The sequence below is a fragment of the Panthera pardus genome, unplaced genomic scaffold (assembly GCF_024362965.1).
Source record: "Panthera pardus isolate Hobbes unplaced genomic scaffold, ASM2436296v1 HiC_scaffold_6, whole genome shotgun sequence".
Lineage (NCBI taxonomy): Eukaryota > Metazoa > Chordata > Mammalia > Carnivora > Felidae > Panthera > Panthera pardus.
The window spans coordinates 103,483,801-103,504,772 of NW_026526991.1; the positions used below are offsets into that span (position 1 = coordinate 103,483,801).

The 20,972-nt window shown below is 50.6% G+C and overlaps 2 protein-coding genes across 4 annotated transcripts; one reads left to right on the plus strand and one right to left on the minus strand.

Moving 5' to 3' along the window:
• The first annotated feature begins 259 nt into the window (after nt 1-259).
• Nucleotides 260-8,507, plus strand: NRIP2 (nuclear receptor interacting protein 2). The gene is made up of 6 exons (XM_019464862.2): nt 260-986; nt 4,609-4,761; nt 5,867-5,949; nt 6,299-6,420; nt 6,617-6,669; nt 7,009-8,507. Exons 1-6 carry the CDS (start codon nt 735-737, stop codon nt 7,099-7,101), a joined length of 756 nt encoding a protein of 251 aa, XP_019320407.1. The 5' UTR covers nt 260-734; the 3' UTR covers nt 7,102-8,507.
• Nucleotides 3,665-20,969, minus strand: ITFG2 (integrin alpha FG-GAP repeat containing 2). 3 transcript variants are annotated; one of them, XM_053895046.1, is made up of 13 exons: nt 20,766-20,969; nt 15,779-15,874; nt 15,181-15,222; nt 14,823-14,994; nt 13,975-14,114; nt 13,355-13,503; nt 12,866-12,963; nt 12,633-12,686; nt 12,449-12,540; nt 11,597-11,714; nt 9,858-10,031; nt 9,607-9,766; nt 3,665-4,194 (listed from the first exon to the last, which is right to left on the minus strand). In XM_053895046.1, the coding sequence occupies exons 1-12, from the start codon at nt 20,859-20,861 to the stop codon at nt 9,663-9,665; spliced, it is 1,335 nt and encodes a 444-aa protein (XP_053751021.1). In that variant the 5' UTR covers nt 20,862-20,969; the 3' UTR covers nt 3,665-4,194; nt 9,607-9,662. The 3 variants fall into 3 exon arrangements, with proteins under 3 accessions (XP_053751021.1, XP_019320402.2, XP_053751022.1); XM_019464857.2 differs by having other exon boundaries at nt 14,823-15,024; XM_053895047.1 differs by having other exon boundaries at nt 14,823-15,024; nt 20,719-20,803.
• Between the last annotated feature and the right edge of the window lie 3 nt (nt 20,970-20,972).

Sequence of the window (20,972 nt, forward strand, 5' to 3'; positions counted from 1 at the left end):
GCTGCTTGTGGGGAGATTCAGAGCTGCTCTTGCTGTCCCCCTGGAATCCAGAACCCAGAATAAATAAGACTCTGACATCCGCCACATCCGAAAGGTCGAGACCCAGAAGGGTGAAGCCTCTCCTGTTGACAAGAAGGAGAGGGGGGAAGACCATTTTGAGGCCGCCCGTCTCTGTTCTGAACCTGGCTGTTGGCCTGCGCCCCAAGCCCGAACTGCAGAGGGCCCCAGGGGAGAAAAGAGCGGGGCAGCGCAAGAGGAGACGGGAGGGCACACGCACAGGGCCGCACGTGCCCGCATCCCACACGCAGGCTGACTCCGTCCCAACACCCACGCACTGCCTTTCAAACAAGCTGGCACGGACACCCTGACAGTTTACAACACCGTCACACCCCTCGTGCTTGCAGGCGCCCGCGCGCGCGCGCGCACACACACACACACACACACCCCTTCCACCGACCGCTCCCACCAGGACCCCAGAGTTGGACGCGCTGCAGAGCCTACCACCACCACCCCCCCCCCACCCCCGCCCCTCCTCCTGGAGTGCTGGGTTTTTCCAGCCGGAGCCTCACTCCCTCTACTGCAATCTCGGGGAAATTGGTGTCTGACGCGGCTGCTCCAGCACGTTATTTATTGATTTACTCTGTCCCCCGGGGAGACCCTCCTGTCAGGAGAGCTGCGACCCGGAACTGAGGGAGGCGGGAAGCGGCGGGGCCACGGGTGGCGGGGCAGAGGGGATGGAGACGAGGACGGTTCAGCAGCCCCCGCCCTGCTCATCAAGCTCTGGGAGCCCCGCAGGGGCCACCCGGCAGGAGGCCAGAAGAGTGGAGGGAGACTCCAGGAGGAGGGGACAGGAGGCAGCGCTTCGCGACCGAGCCCCCCTGAGCCAGCAGCGCCGGCTCAGACAGGCCACCCAGTTCCTGCACAAGGACTCTGCCGACCTGCTCCCCCTGGACAGCCTCAAGAGGCTCGGCACCTCCAAGGACTTGGTGAGGCAGCCCTCTCCCCACCCTTCCCCTCTCTCTTCCTATATCCTGGGGAGGGGGCGGAGGGCCGGAAACTGCAGACCCTAACCTTCAGATCCCCCCTCCCTTGCTGAGAGTGGGGCAGAGGTAGTCCCAGGTGGAGGGGCTCCACCCCGACCATCCTCAGACTCTTCACTGGGGGTGCTCCCGTGGCTTGGTGGCTCTGGGGGGGCCTAGTCTCCTTGCTCAGTCAGCTTCTCTCACACAGCCCAAGACTTATCTTGGGGGTGATGAGGAACTGTGCTCTCTAGGAGAAGAGGCTTACAAGGACACAGGAACCTTCTGGAGCAGTCATTTACTGCTGGGAGGGCCTGGAGGCCTGGCCAGTTTAGGGTTATGGTTTCTCTCCTGTCCCTAAACAACGGATTCCTTCCTACCAGCTCTGACCATCCATTTGCCTTTTCCCTCCAGAATGGAAGCACTAAGGGCCTCTGTCCTTTCCAGAGCCTCAGGGTTTCATATGGCTCTTGCCTGGGCCACCAGCCCCCTGAGTGCCCCCTTACTTCCTCGTAGGGGCAATGGCCCTTCCAGGCTTCTTTCTTTCCATCTCCCTGCAGCAGCCGTGGCCTCCAGAGGGAATGGGGTGGGGGTGTAACAAGGAGGTGAATGGGTCAGGGGCAGCTGCGTACACTCATCCCTCCCCCGCCCCCACCGAGACAGTGGTGAAGAGCATGGGCTTTGGAGCCACGCTGCTTGGGTTCAGATCCTGGCCCTGCCACTTACTACCTTAGGCAAATTGCTTGATGTCTCTGAACCTGTTTCCTCATCTGCTAAATGAGGACGAAATTAGTAGTATCTCCCTCATGGCGTTGCTGTGGGAGTTGCACAAACTAATGCCTATAAGGAGCTTAGAAAAGAGCCTGGAAAATAGAAAGCATTATCTAAGGTCTGAGTATGATTGTTCCTCCAGCTACGACTCCATTTAGCTTGAGGGAGAAAGTAAGCTCTGTAGGGCCCAGAGAAAATGGAACCCTCTGTGGCCTGTGGCTCTTCTAGAAGAAAGGAGGGCTTTTGCTTGGAAGCACTCTGTTCCCTCACCCATTTCCTCATCAGAAGGTCTGAGAGGAGGACACTCTTCCAAACTGAAGGGCACGAAGTCCCTTCTCAGCCAACGCAGCCCCTCATTCCCTTTCCTGACCCAGCCCTACCAGATTCCTCTCAGACGAAATGTTCCTTCTCCAGGAACCCAACCCAGAGGCCAGCAGATTCCCAGCCTCATCCCGGCAGCTCCCAAACAGGAAAAGTGACCAGACCGAGATCTCAGTTCAGGGAACTTCGGGGCTGCTCTTGCACACACACAGAGAGCACAGCTGAGAAACAGGGAGAAACGGGACAGCAGGGAAGCTGGTGCTTTGGCTCCCGGTGGCTAGGACCTCTGAGCCTCTATGGTTTGGAGACCACCCTACATCCATCTGGCCCTGGATTAGAGGCTCTGTTAACATTACCATCCCAGCGTGGCAGGTCCAGCCTTTTGATAAGTCCTGAGCTTTTCACCTCACCCCACTGCCTCAGGACGTCCCAAATTGATCTCAAGCAGTTACCTTGTGTGGCTTTGGCAGTGAAGACACAACAGGTTGGGGGGACCCCACCGTCTCCCTCCTTAGGATGACTCTGGAGCAAACCTCACAGCAGTGGGGGCCTGAAGGCTGTGTCCATCGTGGGAAAGGTGGGAGGAGAGCTGGGAACTGCAGAGCCGCTCTTTCCGGCCTGCCCTGGAGTTCACTGCCCTTTTCCCAGACCTGGGTCTCCTGCTGGCAGCCTTGCTGGCGGGAGCAGCAAGTCTCAAGGGGCTCATTAAACCAAGGGTAGAAAAACAATCCCACGTTCCCAAGAAGAAAGGGCAGGTGGAGAAGGATGTGTGGCGCCTGGACAGATAGAGTCATTCTTCAACAAGCATTTATTGAGTGCCTACTATATGTTAAGCTAAGCCTTGGGGTATAAAGATCTGATGTCACAGGCTCTCCAGGATAATGGGAGAGTAAAAGCCACAAATAACAACTGTGAGAAGCATGACAAAGGGAGCTAAGAGAAGGGATGCTGGCCCCAGCCTGACGTGTGGAATGAAGAGTACAAAGAGGTCAGAGAGGGCTTCCTGGAGGAGGTAAACCCTGTGTTAATTACAGGACACACATGGAATTCCAGACTTAGATAAAAACCTCTCTCCCAAATAAAGAGTAGCTCCGGAACAAAGTACGTTGAACCAGTCATCCAGTCTGGCCCACAGAAGAATGAGAGTCGTCTCAGGAAGGGGGTTGAACAGGAGCAAATGTGTGGAGGCCAGGAGCAAGCAGCCTGGTACAAGCGGTACACGTAGGGTCAATGGGGGCAGATAGGCGGAGCAGAGGACAAGGCTGAGGACGAGGCCATGACCAGGTCATCTGGGCTGAAAGTTTCAGGTCACCCCTGAAAGTTTGGGCTTTATCATGCAACAGGAAGCAGGCATGCTTTGATGGGAGTTTAAACAGGAGTAATATGGTTAGTTTTGTTTTCCTTTTCTGCTTCTCAGACTTTACCATGCACATGAATCATCAGGACATCTTGTTAGAATGAAGCTTCTGATTCAGTAGGTCATGATTCTGCATTTCTAACAAGCTTCCAAGTGATGGCAAGTGATGTTAAAGCTACATATCTGAGGACCACACTTTGAGCAGAAAGGGTTTTATTTTTCTTAAGTTTATTCATTTATTCTGAGAGAGCGTGAGCTTGAGCTGGGGAGGGGTAGAGAGAGGGGGAGAGAAAGAATCCCAAGCAGGCTCCACATCATCAGTGCAGAGCCTGACATGGGGCTCGAACTCACGAACTGTGAGATCACGACCTGAGCCGAAATCCAGAGTTGGACCCTTAACCGACTGAGCCACTCAAGCACCCGAGTAGCAAGGGTGATGCCAGATAATCACTGGCTTCAAGCAGTTGTGTCTGAGAGACAGCAGTACTGGAGGCCAGTTCTTAGGAACTTAGGGAGGTGGTCCAGTGATCCGGGACAGCTGAGGTGAGGCTTGAATAAAGGCAGTAGTACAAAGCAGGGTATAAATACAGGAGACAAAGCTGGCAGAACTTAGTAAATTGACCAGATGGAGTGAAGGTGGTTTCAGGCGAGGGATGGTTCAAGCATCCTAGTTTTGAAGATGTGACTTTTTTTCTCTGACTTCCATCACAACATCAACTCTGGGATCTGCAGCCCATTGAAGGATGAGGTCAGAAGGGGAAACAAAGGGGGAAAAATGTTAAAAATGTGTTGTAGACCTGAGACAAAAAGTTCCCCAAGCATAATACTAGCTCCTGAGAGGTCTTGGCAGTCAATAGGTTGGTCTAACTTAGAATGGACTGTTCTTTTCTCATTTCTTCATTGCTGAGCAATCTATTGGGGTCTCAGCAAAACAGTATGATTTGATACGAGGGTTCACTCTGCTATAATGATGTGACGGCTGGGACTTGGGTAAGATCCTGCCCCTTTCTTACTCCCGTGAGACGCGGGACTGGGGTGGGGTTGGGTTGAACATCGTGGGAGATCTAAGGTGGGAGAGCTGAGTGGCCTGGATACTTGGGTTTAGACCTGTCTGTCTTCTTTGTTTTGTGACGGAGCCAGCAGCCGCACAGTGTGATCCAAAGACGCCTGGTGGAGGGAAACCAGAGTCGGTTTCAGGGGGAGTCTCCCCCCGCGCAGGCCCCGATTCACAGCCAGGAGAGCAGGAGGAAGACCAGCAAGACACAGATTCCTGCTCTTCTGGTGAACTGCAAGGTGAGAGGCCTCCCAGGGCACTGGCTTTCATGAATGATCCTGTGAACGGCTCACTTCCGCCACTCTCCTTCCTCCCCTGGGTGGTGAGGGAAGGAGGGAGGGAGAAAAAGCACCTCTCCCCCGAGGTTGGACCTAAAAATGGGATCCTGTACATTCTCTACTTTCTACCTCAACCCATCTTCCCTCCGTGCAATTCCACATGTCCGTGCCAACCCTTTTATCAAATGTAATCTCCAAATGCGCATGTGTAAATACTTGCCAGTGTTTCCCGATGACAGCCTTGTCCTCTCTAGAGCCATTTGACCACCCCAGCGGTACTGAACACCCACCACTCCTCTGCCACCACTTTTGTGTGGCATTTCCTCTTCCTGCTCTCCAGTCTGTGGCCACATTCTAGAACCTTTTAAAGCCTCAACTGTTACCTCTTCTTTGAAACCTTTTCTGATTTCCCCAGGGGAGAAAGAGCCTCCCCTCCCTCTCAATATCCAGGACACTTTATTGACAACCCTTTCATAGACCTTAAAACTTTCTACCATGCATTAGTTACATGTCACTTCCCCTACACCCGAGCACAGCATTCATTGATGTACCTTCCAGCAACATCTCTGGCACATAGCAGGTGCTCAGCAGAAGTCTGGATTGAGAAAATGACATGCATTTGGGATGTCCAAGTGTACCCACAAATGTCTGTATATATCCAGAAGAAAGTGAGCCCGTCTGTTTCCGTGATAAACCTGTCGCTTACCCTCATCTGAACTTCCCGGCGAGACAGCCTGGTCTTCTCACCCCTCCTGTATCCCTCACCTAGACCTCTCTAACCTAAGCCCCCAGCTTCCCAAGAATTCCTCTACACAAACAGATCTCCATTTCTGGTCAAGTGGTTCCCAAGTGTATGATCTCCCCATAGACAGCTCTATTTCCTTTTTTGATTCCTCCATCTAAGAGCCAGTTTTGCCTCAATTGCATGAGTGCCATAAAGATCACTCTGAAAGGCTTGGTTCATTCCCTTCACTCGTTTTTGAGAGGGAGTCATCAAAGGGCTGGGAAAGGTGAAGGATCCAAGCCCAATCCATTCTCACTGACTCCCCGCGACCCTCTCTCTCAGTGCCGAGACCAGGAGCTTCGGGTGGCCGTGGACACAGGCACCCAACACAACCAGATCTCGGCTGGGTGCCTCAGCCGCCTGGGGTAAGAGTGCGGCCTAAAAGGATGGAAGGGGGATGGGGTTTCTTTAGGGGGGGTGATGAAAATATTCTGATATTAGATAGTAGTGGTAGTTGCAAAACTCTATGAATATACTAAAAACCTCTGCATTTATAAAAGGGTAGCTTTTGCGGTATATGAACTATATACCAATAGAGCTATAATTGGAAAAAAAAAGATTGGATGGGGGCTCTGGTAGAGAAGACAAGGATTCAGACCCCACGTGGGGGCAAGGGATTGGATGAGAACCCACGTGTAGGGGGAGGGGCGTCAGCTGACAAAGGCATTGGGGTTGGGAGCTGTGGTGGCCATAACCCTTGCTTCCCAACCACAGGTTAGGGAAGAAGGTCCTCAAAGCCCCAGGTGGGGATGTGGCACCTGGGCCCCCCACGCAAGTGGAGCAGCTGGAGCTACAGCTGGGCCAGGAGACGGTGGCCTGCTCAGCCCAGGTTGTGGGTGAGTCCTCCGTTCATTCACAGCCTCTTCTTCCTCTTCCACCTTCCTCTCCTGGCACCATATGAGGTGCCCCCAATCTCTGGGCCCAGATCCTCAGAGCTGGGGGTGGGGAGGGAAGACAAGGAGTGAGTGCTCACAGGGCACTGTGACCCCTGGGTGCCCTCCAGCCTCTTCTGTTTTCAAACGATTCCTGCAGATGTTGAGAGTCCTGAATTCTGTCTCGGACTGCAGACTCTGCTTTCTCTCAAGGTAAGAAGGATGCGGGCGCTTGACCCACATTTGGGGCCTGATCCAAAGGGCTGGGATAAAGAGGTAAAAGGCACAGGCGAGGAAGCGTGGGCCAGCTTCTGATGAGAATGGCTCAGAGTTGTGGGATTTCACCTTGCTTCCTTAGAGGTTCCTTATTTGCCCACAAGTGAAACATAAGAACCAGGTCCCACTGCCCACAACCCCAGAGTTCCAGGTGAATGGAAACAGGGGGATGAGCAAGGAGCAGGGGGCTGGGGGCTGTGGAAAGTTTGGGGTGGGGAGGGCTGAGGGAGAGGCTACCTGCTGAGAGAAGCACACATTTCCCCCCACCCCCCACAGTGCTGCATCGACCTCGAGCATGGAGTGCTGCGGCTGAGGGCCCCCTTCCCAGAGCTGCCCTTCCTGCCTCTGTACCAAGAGCCTGGCCAGTGACTGATGAACCAGTCAGTCCCCGGGGGAAGGACCTTGCCTCGGGGAAGAGCCATGTTGGGGAATGGGGCATTACTAGAGCCAGGTACCTGGGACTACCACGTCTGTCCCTTCTGTTACCACCCTGACCCTGCCGTCCCATTGGCCTCAGTCAGCCACATTCTTCTCTGCTTCTCAGCAACTGCCCAATCCTCCAGAAGACTTCCAGAAAGAGGGCCCATGATCTCAGGGCTCTGGCCTCCCCGTTCCCCTCCAAATCAGGACTGTGGAAAAGGATGTAAGCGTGGCGTGGTAGGAACTGGTCCAAGTCAAAGGCTGCAGCCTGTACTGTCCTTTACCTGCCTCCAGATCCACCCCACACACCCCTCGGTGGCCTTCACTCCCATGCCTCTCCCTTCCCCTCCTGGGGCTTAGTACCTCTTGCAACTAGACTGCCACATCTCACCCACCAGGGGTCCTGTCCCTGCTGCCGCCTGCCTTTCTGATTCTGCGCACATCTGCTCACAGCTGAGTGGGGGAAGAAACAGGAAACAGAATACTCCGGTACAGTAGAAAGGCAAGTTGGCAGAGGAGCTTCAGAAGCTTTCTCAGTTACCTTTCCTGGGGTTGCAAATGTCGGAAGTCAGTTATTATTTGATTTCCCTGTGCAAAACCTTGGGTGTACCTCTAGCATTTCTCCAGGTGTCTCTCCTCCTCCACTTGCTTTTTTACACTTGAGGGGGATGGTGAGGAGCCCTGTTGGGAACTGCCCCTACAAGGTGGACAGGATGGCAGGGCCTGGCCGTACTCAGACTTGGAACCTAACCAGTAGTCTTTCTTATTTCTAGAACTACTCACCTCATTAGACGTTCTTCCTTCCCCTCATCTCTGGCCTCCTGAGCTTGAGCTTGTCTTATTTTGGAATCTTATTTTGATCCCTTGCCAGGCTCTGAGCCAAAGCACAAAAACAAGGAGGCTTTTCATCTTCACTGTAAAGAGAGGAACCCAAACCTTAAGGAGCCAGACACCCTGAGCGTCTTTCTGGCAGGTTTGAGTCTCTCAAGTCACGGACGAAGGGGAGAAGAAGACAGTGGTGTAACTAACCTCAGCTAGGGAACTAGGACCTTGGGGTGGAAACAAGATTGTGAGCCTGGGGTAGATTAGAGGAGAACCAGCTGCCCTGTGACATCTGGTCTTGCCTTTCCCAGCTGAGTCCCCTGACCTCAAGAGAAGAGGAGGGGGCTCACTACCACGTGTGTAATGTGGGTACCCTGGTCCCTCACTGCCTTGCCCCATAACCTCTGCTTTCCTGGCTCTGCTTGTTCCTTCCTGCCTCCTGCTGCTTCTATAACCGCAGACCCCAGACCCAGTGGCAGGCCTTCAGCCCAGCTGCTTCTCCACTTGAATAAACACCTGTTTCTCTATGCTCATGTCCTTCTCTGGTTTCCCTCCATGTCGATCAGAGTCCAAATTGGTAACTCTGCCCTTATTCCCTTACAGAAAGGTGATGTGAATGTGGACCTTTCCCCAGGTTGACCCGTCTGGCTGGGTTAATATAATTGAGAGCAATGGCTTTCTGACTCCCCTGAACACAACTCACAGCAGGAAATACATTTTACAGAGCAGTTAGCATACACACGCACATGCACATGCACATGTACAGTTATAACAGAACAATACTTCCCTATGCTGTGAGTATGACACTCTGATATTTTTCCTTCTATTTTATTCTACCCCATTTCGTTTATTCAAACAATGCTGACCACAACCCACCAAAGAATTGCAGCCTGTAACGTGAAAAACACTAACTTACGGTGCACAGAATCGAGAGCAGAAGGAATATAAATGGTCCAAGATAGAATTCTGATTGTGGTCTGGATCATAAACGCGCATCGGATTCTAAAGGTGTTTTGGGGGGATGTGGGGGCAAGGCCCACAAAGTTGCAAAAGCAACATGGCAAAATGAGAAAGTGCTAGCCCAGTTTCTTTGGTAAAAAGAAAACAATCATCTCAGCGTTGCTGGGAACAATTAAGACCAGACTGTAAGATAATTAAAGACCCCCGCTTCAAAAGCAAAACAGTGTGCCATTCCTGTAATAATCCCTAATGCCAGTGACTTGGAGCTGTGCCACGGAAGACGGAGCTTGGGATGCGGGGAGCCCTTATCTCATTGCCCTACTGGCTCCGAAGTCTGGTTTCCTTACAAGCATCAGAGCCATGCAAAGGATCTGTGCTCCCTCCTCATGAACAAGTCTGTTTTCCACACAATGAGATTTGGAAGTGGGGGGGGGGCGGGGGGCGGGGTCTAGGAAGGGGGCAGTCCCAGATGATGTGGAATGAGGCTGGGGTTCTATGATTCTGCTGATGTGATGGGTGAGGTACATAAGGAAATAGGGCCGAGGGCCAACTCGCCTCTTCTTTCACCAAGGAGACCATGAAGGCTATAGTTCACAGCTTCCCTAAGGTTGCTGCCATCTTTCCACGCTCCTCTGTGATGTCTACTCCCAATCCTTCCAGCACTATGGATACCTTGGGGGGTGGGTTGGTTCAGGAGGCTCCTTCTTCAGCTAAGAGGGCAAGTCCAGCTAGGTGGGATCGTGAAGGCTTGCAGGAGCACACTGTGGGGGCTGGTCTGGATGGTAGAGGGTTTGGTGAAGCAGGGCGCGGACAGCTGGGAGGTCATCAGGATCTGAGGGCAAGAAAGGGGCGGTTCAGAGGCTGTGGATCTCCTGGGCACCTGGCATGGGGCTTCTCAGGCCCGAAGCACTCCTGGGACTCACCCACGCCCAGCTCCTGCAGCAGGCTCTGGAACTCTGGCTCAGCCTCCAGCAGCTTCAGCAGATTGGTCGACTCCATCCGCTCAAGCTGCACCTCCCAGTACACGTAGATCTTCTGGTTGAACGTGACGTACACGAGGCAGGGGCTGTTGCGGCCCTCCTTGCAGGCATACAGGCCTGCAGGGTGTGGGGGTGAGACAAAGGTCAGAGAGTTCCAGTCCCAGTGGGGAAGGGCAGAGAACAAGAGGCCTTGGAGTCAGCAGTTTGACCCTCCCACAGACGTCAAGCAGAAAGCTAAAGGCCCTCTTTTTTTTAATTTAAAAAAAATGTTTATTTATTTTTGAGAGACAAAGCATGAGTGGGGGAGGAGCGAGAGAGAGGAAGACACAGAATCTGAAGCAGGCTACAGGCTCCAAGCCTGTTGCGGGACTCAAACTCCCAAACTGTGAGATCATGACTTGAGCCAAAGTCAGATGCTTAACCGACTGAGCCACCCAGATGCCCCTAAAGGCCCTCTTTCTAATCCATTTGTGTTGGGAACTCAGTAAAATAGGTAAAATACCTCCCCATTTCAGATATGAAAAAACACCATGAGGGAACCTGGGTGGCTCAGTCGGTTAAGCGTCTGACTTCGGCTCAGGTCATAATCTCACAGCTTGTGAGTCTCAGCCCGGTGTCGGGCTCTGTGCTGACAGCTCAGAGCCTGGAGCTTGCTTCAGATTCTGTCTCCCTCTCTCTCTGCCTCTTCCCTGCTTGCACTGTGTCTCTCTCTCAAAAATAAATAAACATTAAAAAAAAATAGGTGTTGAGTTATGGTATGATGGCTTAATAAATTAAAAAAAAAAAGAAAAAAAACTCACCAGGCAGAATGGCCCCACAAAAGTGCTTTGCTGATTTTCCCATCTTAGTGATAGGCTTGGAGGAATGAAGGACAGTCTTGGTAGTCCAAGGGGTAGATTAGCAAAACACGATCAGAAACTAAAGCTGGGCACCTGGGTTGCTCAGTTAGTTAAGTGACCCAACTCTTAATTTCAGCTCAGGTCATGATCTAACAGTTTGTGAGCTCTCTCTGATAGCATAGAGCCTGCTTGGGATTCTCTCTCTCTCTCTCTCTCTCTCTCTCTCAAAGAAAGAAAGAAAGAAAGAAAAAAAGAAAGAAAGAAAGAAAAAGAAAGAAAGAAAGAAAGAAAGAAAAGAAAAAAGAAAAAAGAAAAAGAGAAGAAAGAAAAGAAAGAAAAAGAAAAGAAACTAAGGCTTCTCTTTGGTGGCAGTCCCTTCTTCAAAGGCATTTTAACCTTCTGGGTCACTGGAGTATGTACACCAGAGCGCTGTACAATTCTTACCATTTCAGCAACCAAAGATCTCCCCATGTCACCTGAAAAAGCCAGGACTGCTTTCCAAGTCCCTGATTTAGAACAAATGCAAATTGTCTGGGAGAATGCTCCTCACACAGTTCTGACATGCTCATATGGGAGAGAACTTTCCCATGCCTTCACACATCCCAGACGGGCAGATGATAAGAACTCATCCCATTCTTTAACATATTGAGAGATGAACCTGTCACTGTCTCTCATTCCTTATTTAAAACTGTGCAGACGGTAATTCAGTACCCACCATCACTCTCTAACAAAAGTGCCAAAGAGCTCATTTGTTTATGAAGACACACGTTAGGGGACACAGAGAGAGTAGAAATGAGAGGCAAACAAGTGTGGTTAGAGAGGGTCCATGGGGTGGGGTCCCACCTGCACAGAAGGCTCGGATATTCTCGTCCACTTGGAAGCGGACGACGGTGCGGTTGTGATCAATGATATACGTCTGTCCATCCCAGGCACAGGCAACCACCTCCTCATGCCCATTGCCCTGAAAAAGGCCAGAGACAAGGATGCAGGGGTGGTGGGGAGCTGGTAAATAGAAGAGCCCGAACGATGGGTCTGGATAGCACATAAAGGACTTGTGGACCTAGTTCTGGGTGGCCAACAGCCGGGAAGGAAAGCAGCCCTAAGTTTCTTACTGAACTTCCTCCGTGCGCCAGTCACCAAACAACTGATGAAGGAGACACCATTATTCCCAGTTTTATGTGGAGGAAACTTCAGCTTATAGACATGAAGTCGCTCACTCGTGGTCACACAGCATAGAAGGGAGGCAGCACAGAATCAGGACTCAAACCCAGGCCTGTTCTACTGACTTCAAAGCCTCGTGCCTTTTCTCCTACCGTCACACATGCACAACGGCAAAGTATGCCCCCGTGTCGCAGATTCTGCGGCTGCAGCCTTGGTAAAGAAAGGCTCATAGATAGACGAGAAAAAAAATTACAGAACATACATCTGGAGTTGAGGCCAAAAACTCACTTCTGGACCCTAATAAATTATTTCTCTTTGGAGCCATTACTCCTGGAAAAGGTGCCGCCGAGAGATTCCGCGGCAGTGCAGAGATGGTACTAAGCCCTGAGAAGTTAGGAAAAAGACTCTCTTGAGACGCAGTTAAGAGTCTGTCTGAAGAGACTTAGATAAACATCGGGAGCAAACTGTGAAGTGAGAATGGACTCATTTGTATCACATCTCTCCACGTGAAGAAGGTAAGAATGTTCCTCTCACCGTGACATCCAGTTTCTCTAGGGCAAAAAGCTGGTGATCCACCTGCACCGACCACAGCAGCTTGTCCGCTTCCTCCATGAGCTTCAGCGTCCCTGCAGGGTGACAGGCAGGCCGGGGTGGGCAGGACAAGGACCCCTGAGCGCACCCCACAGGCACACAGCCTCCTGCCTCAGCAGGAACTCACCATCCAGGGTGCAGAGGGCAAAGAGGCCGGAGCCACCCATCTCAGAGTTGTGGCCTGCAGGAGGGACAGAAGGACAGGAATAAGAAAATGTGAAGGGTAGGGCAAGGTCAGAGCACACAGGGTGGGGTGAGAGGCGGCCCAAGGTAGGGAGGAAGGGAAGGCCCAGCATCTTCCCTCTCCCAGGACTGATGCTTGCCCCTCAGCTCCCTCCTGTGTCCCCACCCCACCTTCACCTCGTTTGATGTTGCCAATGAGGTGGGTGGAGACATTCTTGTTGTGGATGCGGCCGGAAGTCTGGTGCAACATGACATCTCGGGCAGCCGGGGCCTCCCTGTGTGGGGGTGGGGTGGGGTGGGAGGGATACTAAGTGGGGACCAAATGAGCCTAGTTCTGCAGGACGTTTGTGGCCCCGATCTCTGTACGAGCTTCTAGGATGTGAATCAGCCTGGAAATCTATTGCTGACCCTGTCTGGCCCATGTGGCGAGTAGAAAAGAGAGGGACAGAGCTGCCAAGTTAGAATCTTGGAATCTTTTCCAGGTGCTACGAGGTTAAAGCCCAGGATTTCCTGGGTCCTGAAATCATTTTCCTTAATGGGGCAAAGGTGCTGTGCCAGGACCCAGCCGAAGCAGCTCTGCCCACTGCAGTCCTGTCCACTGCCAGTGCATCCAGGAGCCCATCTAGATTCCACACACCCACACCATCCACAGGTCTGCGCCCTTACCTGCTGCCCTCCGGGGCCCCCTCAGAGGTGGGAGGGGGCCTGGCGTCCTTGTTCCAGGTACACAGGAGAATGGCGTAAGCACAGCCCGGCTGAGACACCATCAGTTCAGGAACACCCAAGGGCCCTGGAGTCACTGAAAGACTGTCCACCTGCACCAGGGAACAAGGCCTTAAGGGGGGCTGGGGACAGAAATGGGACCCTGCCGAGAGCATGGGAGAGAAGTGGGGCAGGGGCCCTGGGAACAGCATCCCAGGCTTGGGGGGCAACAGCAGGAGGAAGAATTTGAGTTTGTAGGGTTCCTGCCTCGTGCCATCGTCTCCACATAGCCCATCTGCTCTCCACTGTGCATGTCTCAACCAGGGTCCACACTCTGACACAGAGCACATCACACCCTCCAGCACACTCTTAACTCTTAGCCTGGTGCTCTTTGCCTCTTATTAGTAATTTTCCCCTAAGACCCTGACTTGAAACTCTCTTCTTTGGATTTCTCTCAACAAGGAGATTTTCCCTTCCTCCCACTCTAAACCCTGACCCACGACTGTTCTCCCAAGAGGGCCCCTGCAGGAGGGCTTCCTCCCTGCTCTCTGGGCTCCCTGAGCACCCCCCGCTCAGCCTCTCACCTGACCCTCCAGTGTCCACTTCTTGAGTGACACCAGCTGCCCTGTTGGATGTTCAGTGCCTTCACCCAGATCTTCCCAGCGGAAAGCCCGTACCACACGGTCCGTGTAACCAACCACCAGCTCACAACACCCATCTCCATCTGTGGGTCCACAAAGTAGGACGAGTTTGGAGCCACATGTGTGTTCATTAGCTTGAATCCTACACACATGTCCTCTCCGCCTCCTGCTAACATCATCAGCGTTTGCGCCGAAACCCGGTACAACTTCAGACCCCAAGAGCTGTGCTAGTCCCCTCACACTTTGTGCTGTGCTTCTTCTCTCAGATACACAACTCGAGTGTCCTGATTCATGCCACATACCATCACCTTCGTGACAGCTTCTGGCCGAAACATCAGCCCTATATCTGTACGACTCACTCCCTTGCCACTTTCAGTGTCTGATCAAATGTCACTTTCCCAGAAAGGACTTTCCAGATAACTCCATTTAGAATTGGTAGCTCTACTTCTCTACCCTGACACTCCCTAGCCTCTTTCTGTGGTTTATTTTCTCCACGGCACTTACTACATTCTAATATACTATTTAATCTTCTTAAAATATTTTACACTGTTTATTTTCTGTCCTTCCTAGGAAAGGTCCAAGAAGGCAGTGATTTTTGTCCATTTTATTCACTGCTGCAATCACAGTGCTTAGAATGATACCTAGTTTATAATGGGAGCTTAGTAACTCAACATAAAATGCATAATAATTGCACCCATGAATACTAACTACCTCCCTGAATCCCGTGACATCTGCTCTACTACCCATTGACTCCTATTCCCCTGGCTGCCTGCGGAGAGAGCCATGCCCACCGATGTCGCTGATCAGCATGACCTTGGTGTTGGCAGGGATGTGCTGCTTGAAGACTGGATGCTGCTCCTCTCCCATTAGGGTCTCGTGGTGCCCAGAAGCATCCAGGGCCTTGGTAGGCGTCAGGTCACACAGGTGAAACCATCCCTCAGCACTCACCGCCACCACCAGGTTCTGGGAGAGGCAGAGGCATAGGAGGGATGGCTGGGGAGGGAAGTTTGGGCACAAGCCTGGTCGTTAAAGGACAGAAGTGAGGGCTAAAGCCTTTAACTCTCAACTGATTTCCACCAGGAGAGGGGGAGCAATCTAGGCAAAGCCTTGGAGTTCTACCGAAATCCCAACGTCCCTTAGAGTTCTTACCTTTCCTTTATTACAAACATCTCCAACCCCAACACAAGTCAGCTGCAAAGAAAAGGGGAGACATGCTGAAGGAGACCAGTACTCTCTAATCTCAGTGAAGCAAGGAGAGGGTTTGCTAACTACCATCATTTGCTGAAAAGTTGTGCCACATGACCTACACAGAGAGTTCGTGTTAATCGCGTTCTTGTGCTCTAAGTCTGGTTTACCTAGAGCAGTAGGGAGACCTCAAGTAGTTAAGTCTGTCTGGGCTGAACAAGACAAAGCAAAAGATACATCTAATACAACCAGTCTATCATATTTCTAGACTTATGCAAAGTATTACCCCCATTTTGTACTATACTTTATGAGATCAGATGACCTTGGCAGTTTTTAAAGTACTGAGAGCCACGCGGAAACGGAAGATAAAAAACAACCCACCAGCTGGAGGCGCACTGTCCAGCGGCTTCCCTCCCTGAATGGAATGAACCCTGAAACAGTGGCTGGCTGAGTAGCTGGTGAACTGGGACACACTGGTCGGTTTCTGTATGGCTCAGCCTTGATAGTCCCTGCACAGAAAGGATTCTTCTGCCCCTTACGCCCCAGGAAGTTGAATACTGACCATGCCCTGGCAGGAACAGGTGAGCCACGGCCGACTGTCATCATTCTTATACACAAACAGCTTCCCGCTGGTGTCCCCCACCACCAATTCATTTAACTTCAAACGGAGAGAGAAGACAGTGTTAGGATGGGATCCTATGGAACCACCTGAAGCTTTTCTCTAGGCCCATCCTGGGGACATCATAAGACCTTAATTTGTATCTTCGCCAACTTTAGTAAAAATCTTTTGCAACCAACAAAGCCACAGTTTTCCAGTTTCTTTTTTTTTTTTTTAATTTTAGGGATATGCATTGGGTGTTGTATTTAAACCAATTTGACAATAAATTTCATATTTAAAAAATTTTTTAAAGTTTATTTATTTTGAGACAGCAAGCGTGAGCTTGAGCGGGAGAGGGGTAGAGAGAGGGGGAGAGAAAGATCCCAATCAGGCTCCACATTATCAGCGTGGAGCCTGATAAGCCTGATGTGGGCTTGAACTCACGAACCATGAGATCATGGCCTGAGCTGAAATCAAGAGCTGAAATTAACTGAGCGAGCCACCTGGGCACCCCTCCCAGAGTTTCTTTTTTTCCCTGTCAGGGGTGGGTGTGTGTGTGTGTGTGTGTGTGTGTGTGTGTGTGTGTATGTGTGTGTGTGTCAGAGGAGGATAGCAGAATGGGGCAACACGGAATCTATGACTCTTCCCAGAAAAGTCTGACAAGTGAATAGCTCCATGACCCGCTTGCCTGATTTCAGCTCTTCCAATCTGTCCATTGCCAATAGGACATGTTTTGAAAACAACCTAGAACATTGAACTTTTGGAAAATTGAACTTCAGACCACGTACTTAATCAAGGGCCAAATAAAAAGACAAGGTCAGCTCTGGGGGCCCTCCTTCCTCTACAAACATCTCCAACCCCAACACAAGTCAGCTGCAAAGAAAAGGGGGCCTTTTGAACTTGGTGTGTATGAGTGAATATATACAGGGGATGGAGGTGCTGGAGGGGACAGCACGAAGGGGTTGCTGGTGTCAGCCTCCTCTGTACTCTGGGCTTCTGGCGCCCCCAAGTGGTGGCCCAGCTCTCAGGAGGGGGGGTTCCCTGAAGGGAGTCTCTTCCTATTTGTATTTGGGTACTCCATTTCCCAGTCATTCCGCAAAGGCTGCCTGCCTTTCTAGGGGTAAACAGTGATAACAAGGTAGCACCAAACCCTGTTTCCACAAGTAGCTTTCTGATTTCCCCTGTTGAGGAGTGGGAGGGTGGTGGGGAGGGAAGGGGTGGAGGGGTGGGCAGCCAACACCCCCTTCCTATTCTCAAAATAGAGTGAATATCAGATTCTCAAGAGATTTAATTCTAAAGGCAACAAAGACGTAACAGATCACAAATAAAGTTAAAAATGAATTGGGATTTATCAATGATTTACTTGATTTGAATCTTCGATTTATTTTTTTAATAGTTATGGGAATATTATATTATATTATATTATATTATATTATATTATATTATATCTGGTGGGAATATTAGATCACAGAAGCATAAAACAAGTTTATTGACATTAAACTCTCTCCACCTGATGTTTCCATTTCGGCCGCTCCAGAGGACTTTGGCAGACACACCGGGGGCAGGCTGCACAGCACAGAGGCTCAGTGCAGCTGCCTGGATTTGAACCCAGCTCTCTATGCTTAAATTTTGTCATCTATAAAACAAAGATCATAAGGGTATTTACTGAATAAAGTTGTTCTAAGAACTGAGCTAACAGAGGAAGGCCTTTAAAACAGTGACTGGCAGGGGCACCTGGGTGGCTCAGTCAGTTAAGTGTCCGACTTTGGTTCAGGTCATGATCTCACAGTTCATGGGCGCTGTGCTGACAGCTTAGAGCCTGGAGCCTGTTTCAGATTCGGTGTCTCCCTCTCTCTCTGCCCCTGCCCCACTCCCACTCTCTCTCAAAAGTGAAGAAACAATAAAAAACAAACAAGCAAACAAACAAACAAACAAACCAATGACTGGCATACAGCAAGCACTAATACCAGGTGGTTTTCAGCCTCTAGTTAAAAGGCCTCCATGGCTAGGGACCCTGGTATCTTTCACACAATCTATTCTTTTTTTATACATCCATTCAGCAAATGCCATAGTCCATACCAGCACCTCAGTAAATGTTTGCTTTTCTTTTAAATTAAATTTGATTTAAAAAAAATTGTTTTTTCATTTTTGAGAGAGAGCGTATGTAGGGGAGGGGCAGAGAGAGTAGGACGGAGGACCTGAAGTGGGCTCTGTGCTGAGCACAGAGAGCCCAATATGGGGCTCGAACTCATGAAGCATGAGTTCATGACCTGGGCTAAAATCAGACACTTATCTGACTGAGCCACCCAGGTGCCCCAAATTTAATTTAATCTGAGAGAGAGAGAGTGCGAGTGGGGGAGAGGGGCACAGAGAGACAGAGACAGAGAGACAGAGGGCGAGAGAATCCCGAGCAGGCTCCATGCTCCGTGAGGAGCCCAGCACAGGGCTTGACCCCATGACCCTGGGATCATGACCTGAGCCGAAATCAAGAGTTGGACACTCAACTGACTGAGCCACCCAGGCGCCCTGATAAATGTTTAATTACTAGACAATTAACAAAAAAGATTTTAAGAAACAGAGAAAAATCAGAATGAAAGGGAATGCTCAGTCAGCCCTTGAGTTTCCAGGTAAAGGTAGATAGTGAGTTAGGGGTACAAAGATAAATGCCACAGACTCCCTACTGAGGGGGACCTTACAGTTTTAACAAGGGCACAGACATGGGTATGGTAAGAGCAGTGACCAAGTAGATGTGGCCCAGCCAGGCAATGATAAGCAAGACCAAGCAATGACAGTGAGGCAATGGCTGGTCTCCTGGAAGAGGACATTTCCAAACTAGCCCATCTGCTTCCTGGCAGCTATAATGCTTCCCAGCAGTTCTGCTTCCCTGTGGCTGATCCTGGCTCTGGCCTCTGGAGGTCACTCACGGACGCTAAGAAACCCCAGCTAGAGGGTACAGTCGCCATATAATACTAAAGGAGGCAGGAGGAGAGATCTCTGATCTGCTATAGCCTTCTAGAGATTTTCCCCTGGTGTAGCCAGGCTTCCATGGGCAATCCTACAGGGTGTGCATCCTATTCCTGGCTTCCCTTCCCCCACAACTTACCAGGAAACAAATTAGTTTCAAAGAACTTTAGGCTAATGATTTATGAGGATGAAATAAGTCTTTTTCCTGCCCCAAATGCTGAACTAATAACAGCGTTTCTATCCACACTCATGCAGGCTGAATGTACCACGTGCATACATACATGTACCACTAGGCAACGATCTCAACTACTTGCCCTTCTTTCAATTATATTTATCAATAACATGCAAAGCCCTTCAAATTGCTTTGGGACAAATAATCACATTTGCTTTCCATAACAATCCTCATTTATTCAACAAACATCTGAGTACCTACTATGTGCCAGGCACAATTCTAAGTGTTGGGAATATAGCAGTGAAAAAGCAGATAAATCCCCAGCCTTATGGAGCTTACAACTCAGGGTTAAAAAAAAAAGTAGTACAATATATCTAATATTGTAGAACTGAGTGTATTGGTGCAATCTACTTAGAAAAGTACAATTTCCAAAAAAGCTGATGCCATGAAGCTATGAAAAAAGGCAGGTATTTTTCCCTTTTAAACAAAGAAGACCATCAGATAACACGGAAAATCATGTACGCCTAAAGTCACTCTGTTAATTTACTATTTGAAAATGCCTCTCTTGATTTTCTCATAAAATTGTACTGCTTGGCATATTACGAAATGTGAAAGTCCAAAAAACAATACAAATTTATGAGAATAACTCCTTCCTCCCTACAGGGAGTAGAACCAAAAGAGGCTTCATAAAATATCTTCTCTATCACAGCACAAAGGAGGCTGGGGGCAGGGGTATGTTCTAGCCCTTTTTTCCCCCAGGGAAGAGAGCACAGAACAGTTAGGGACGTGAGAATGAGAAGACGGCAGAATAGGAAGGTGGGGCAGAGGGTAGGAGAGGATGGCAATAAGGTGCTTTGCATTAAAAATAGGGAATAATGAATGAAAAGAGTCTGTTAAGAGTGTCTCACACCAGCAACAGCCCCCATCCCCTCTGATGCTCCACCTCAAAACTCTACATATTTTCATCAATGCACCTCCTTACATTTCGTTGTTCTGGTGACTATCACCCTACCTGACTGTGAGCTAGCTGAGGGCTGGGGCTGTCTTGTTCATTTTGGAATTCCCAGAATATAGCAGAGTCCTTGGCGCACACAATGGGCACTTGAATAAACATTTGCAGAAACAGAATCAAATACTAACAACACTAACACTTGGTGTTAACTGTGGGCCAGGCATAGTTCTACCTGCTTTATCTGTATTAATGCATTTCAACAACGAGAAAAAGAACAGCTGCGGAGATGGTAGATGTCAATTGTTTTTGTAATCCAACCAAGGTGTAGCGCTTTCAAGTTGCCATACGCTTGGTGTACTATGCAGCAGGCATTACAGAAACCAGGCATTACAGAAACTCGGCATTAGGAATGGGGTGGTGGGGTGGAGAGGCAGAAAAGTACAGCAGTGTGTTCCGGCGCAAGGAGCCACGTGTAAGAGCAGCAAAGGCGCGTTTTAAGCTTCTATGGAGGCTTCGAAAGGCAAAGTGATTTGAGGTGATGCCCCTGCATAAGGAGAGAAGCAGTGAGCCGGGATATCGGGCCACCGGTTTACCAGGTTCCTACTGTGAACCAGTTACTGACTTAGGCAAAGGATCAGTTATCTATGTCCCTAAATGAACACCAGGGCAGGGAAGCAGTGCAATTCGGACCTGACTTCCAGGCACGTAAGCTATCTGCCAAGTTCTCCTTAGGTCACCGCGCAGCCCCACCGCGCACGCGCTCCGCTCCTCCCGCACGCCTAGGGCGGCTTCTCCATTTCCCCGGCCCCGCCCTACCCTGGCGCAGAGCTAGGCCGCGTCTCTCGCAGTGCGCATGCACTGACCGTATCATTATCGACGTCTCCGAGGCAGATCGCGTGCGGGAAGAGGCTCCCGCTAAATTCCAAGGCCACGCGTTGCACGTAGCTAACCGACCTCATCGCACTTGCACGGGCCGAGGGACTGGGGAGGCCTGCCAAATGTTCCCCGAGCCCCTCCTGAGAGCAGCCCAAGCGGAAGGCAGCCAAAGCGGAAAGTCACGTCACCACTCG

Bases quoted from the DNA above. Each gene is read 5' to 3' on its own strand.
- NRIP2 (XM_019464862.2), top strand. From the start codon at position 735: ATGGAGACGAGGACGGTTCAGCAGCCCCCGCCCTGCTCATCAAGCTCT. The intron at 987-4,608 runs GTGAGGCAGCCC...TGACGGAGCCAG, and splicing joins TCGGCACCTCCAAGGACTTG to CAGCCGCACAGTGTGATCCA. The intron at 4,762-5,866 runs GTGAGAGGCCTC...CCTCTCTCTCAG, and splicing joins CTCTTCTGGTGAACTGCAAG to TGCCGAGACCAGGAGCTTCG.
- ITFG2 (XM_019464857.2), bottom strand. From the start codon at position 20,861: ATGAGGTCGGTTAGCTACGTGCAACGCGTGGCCTTGGAATTTAGCGGG. The intron at 14,115-14,822 runs GTGGGCATGGCT...GTGGACCCACAG, and splicing joins CATGCTGATCAGCGACATCG to ATGGAGATGGGTGTTGTGAG. The intron at 9,767-9,857 runs GTGAGTCCCAGG...TCTTGCCCTCAG, and splicing joins GCTGCAGGAGCTGGGCGTGG to ATCCTGATGACCTCCCAGCT.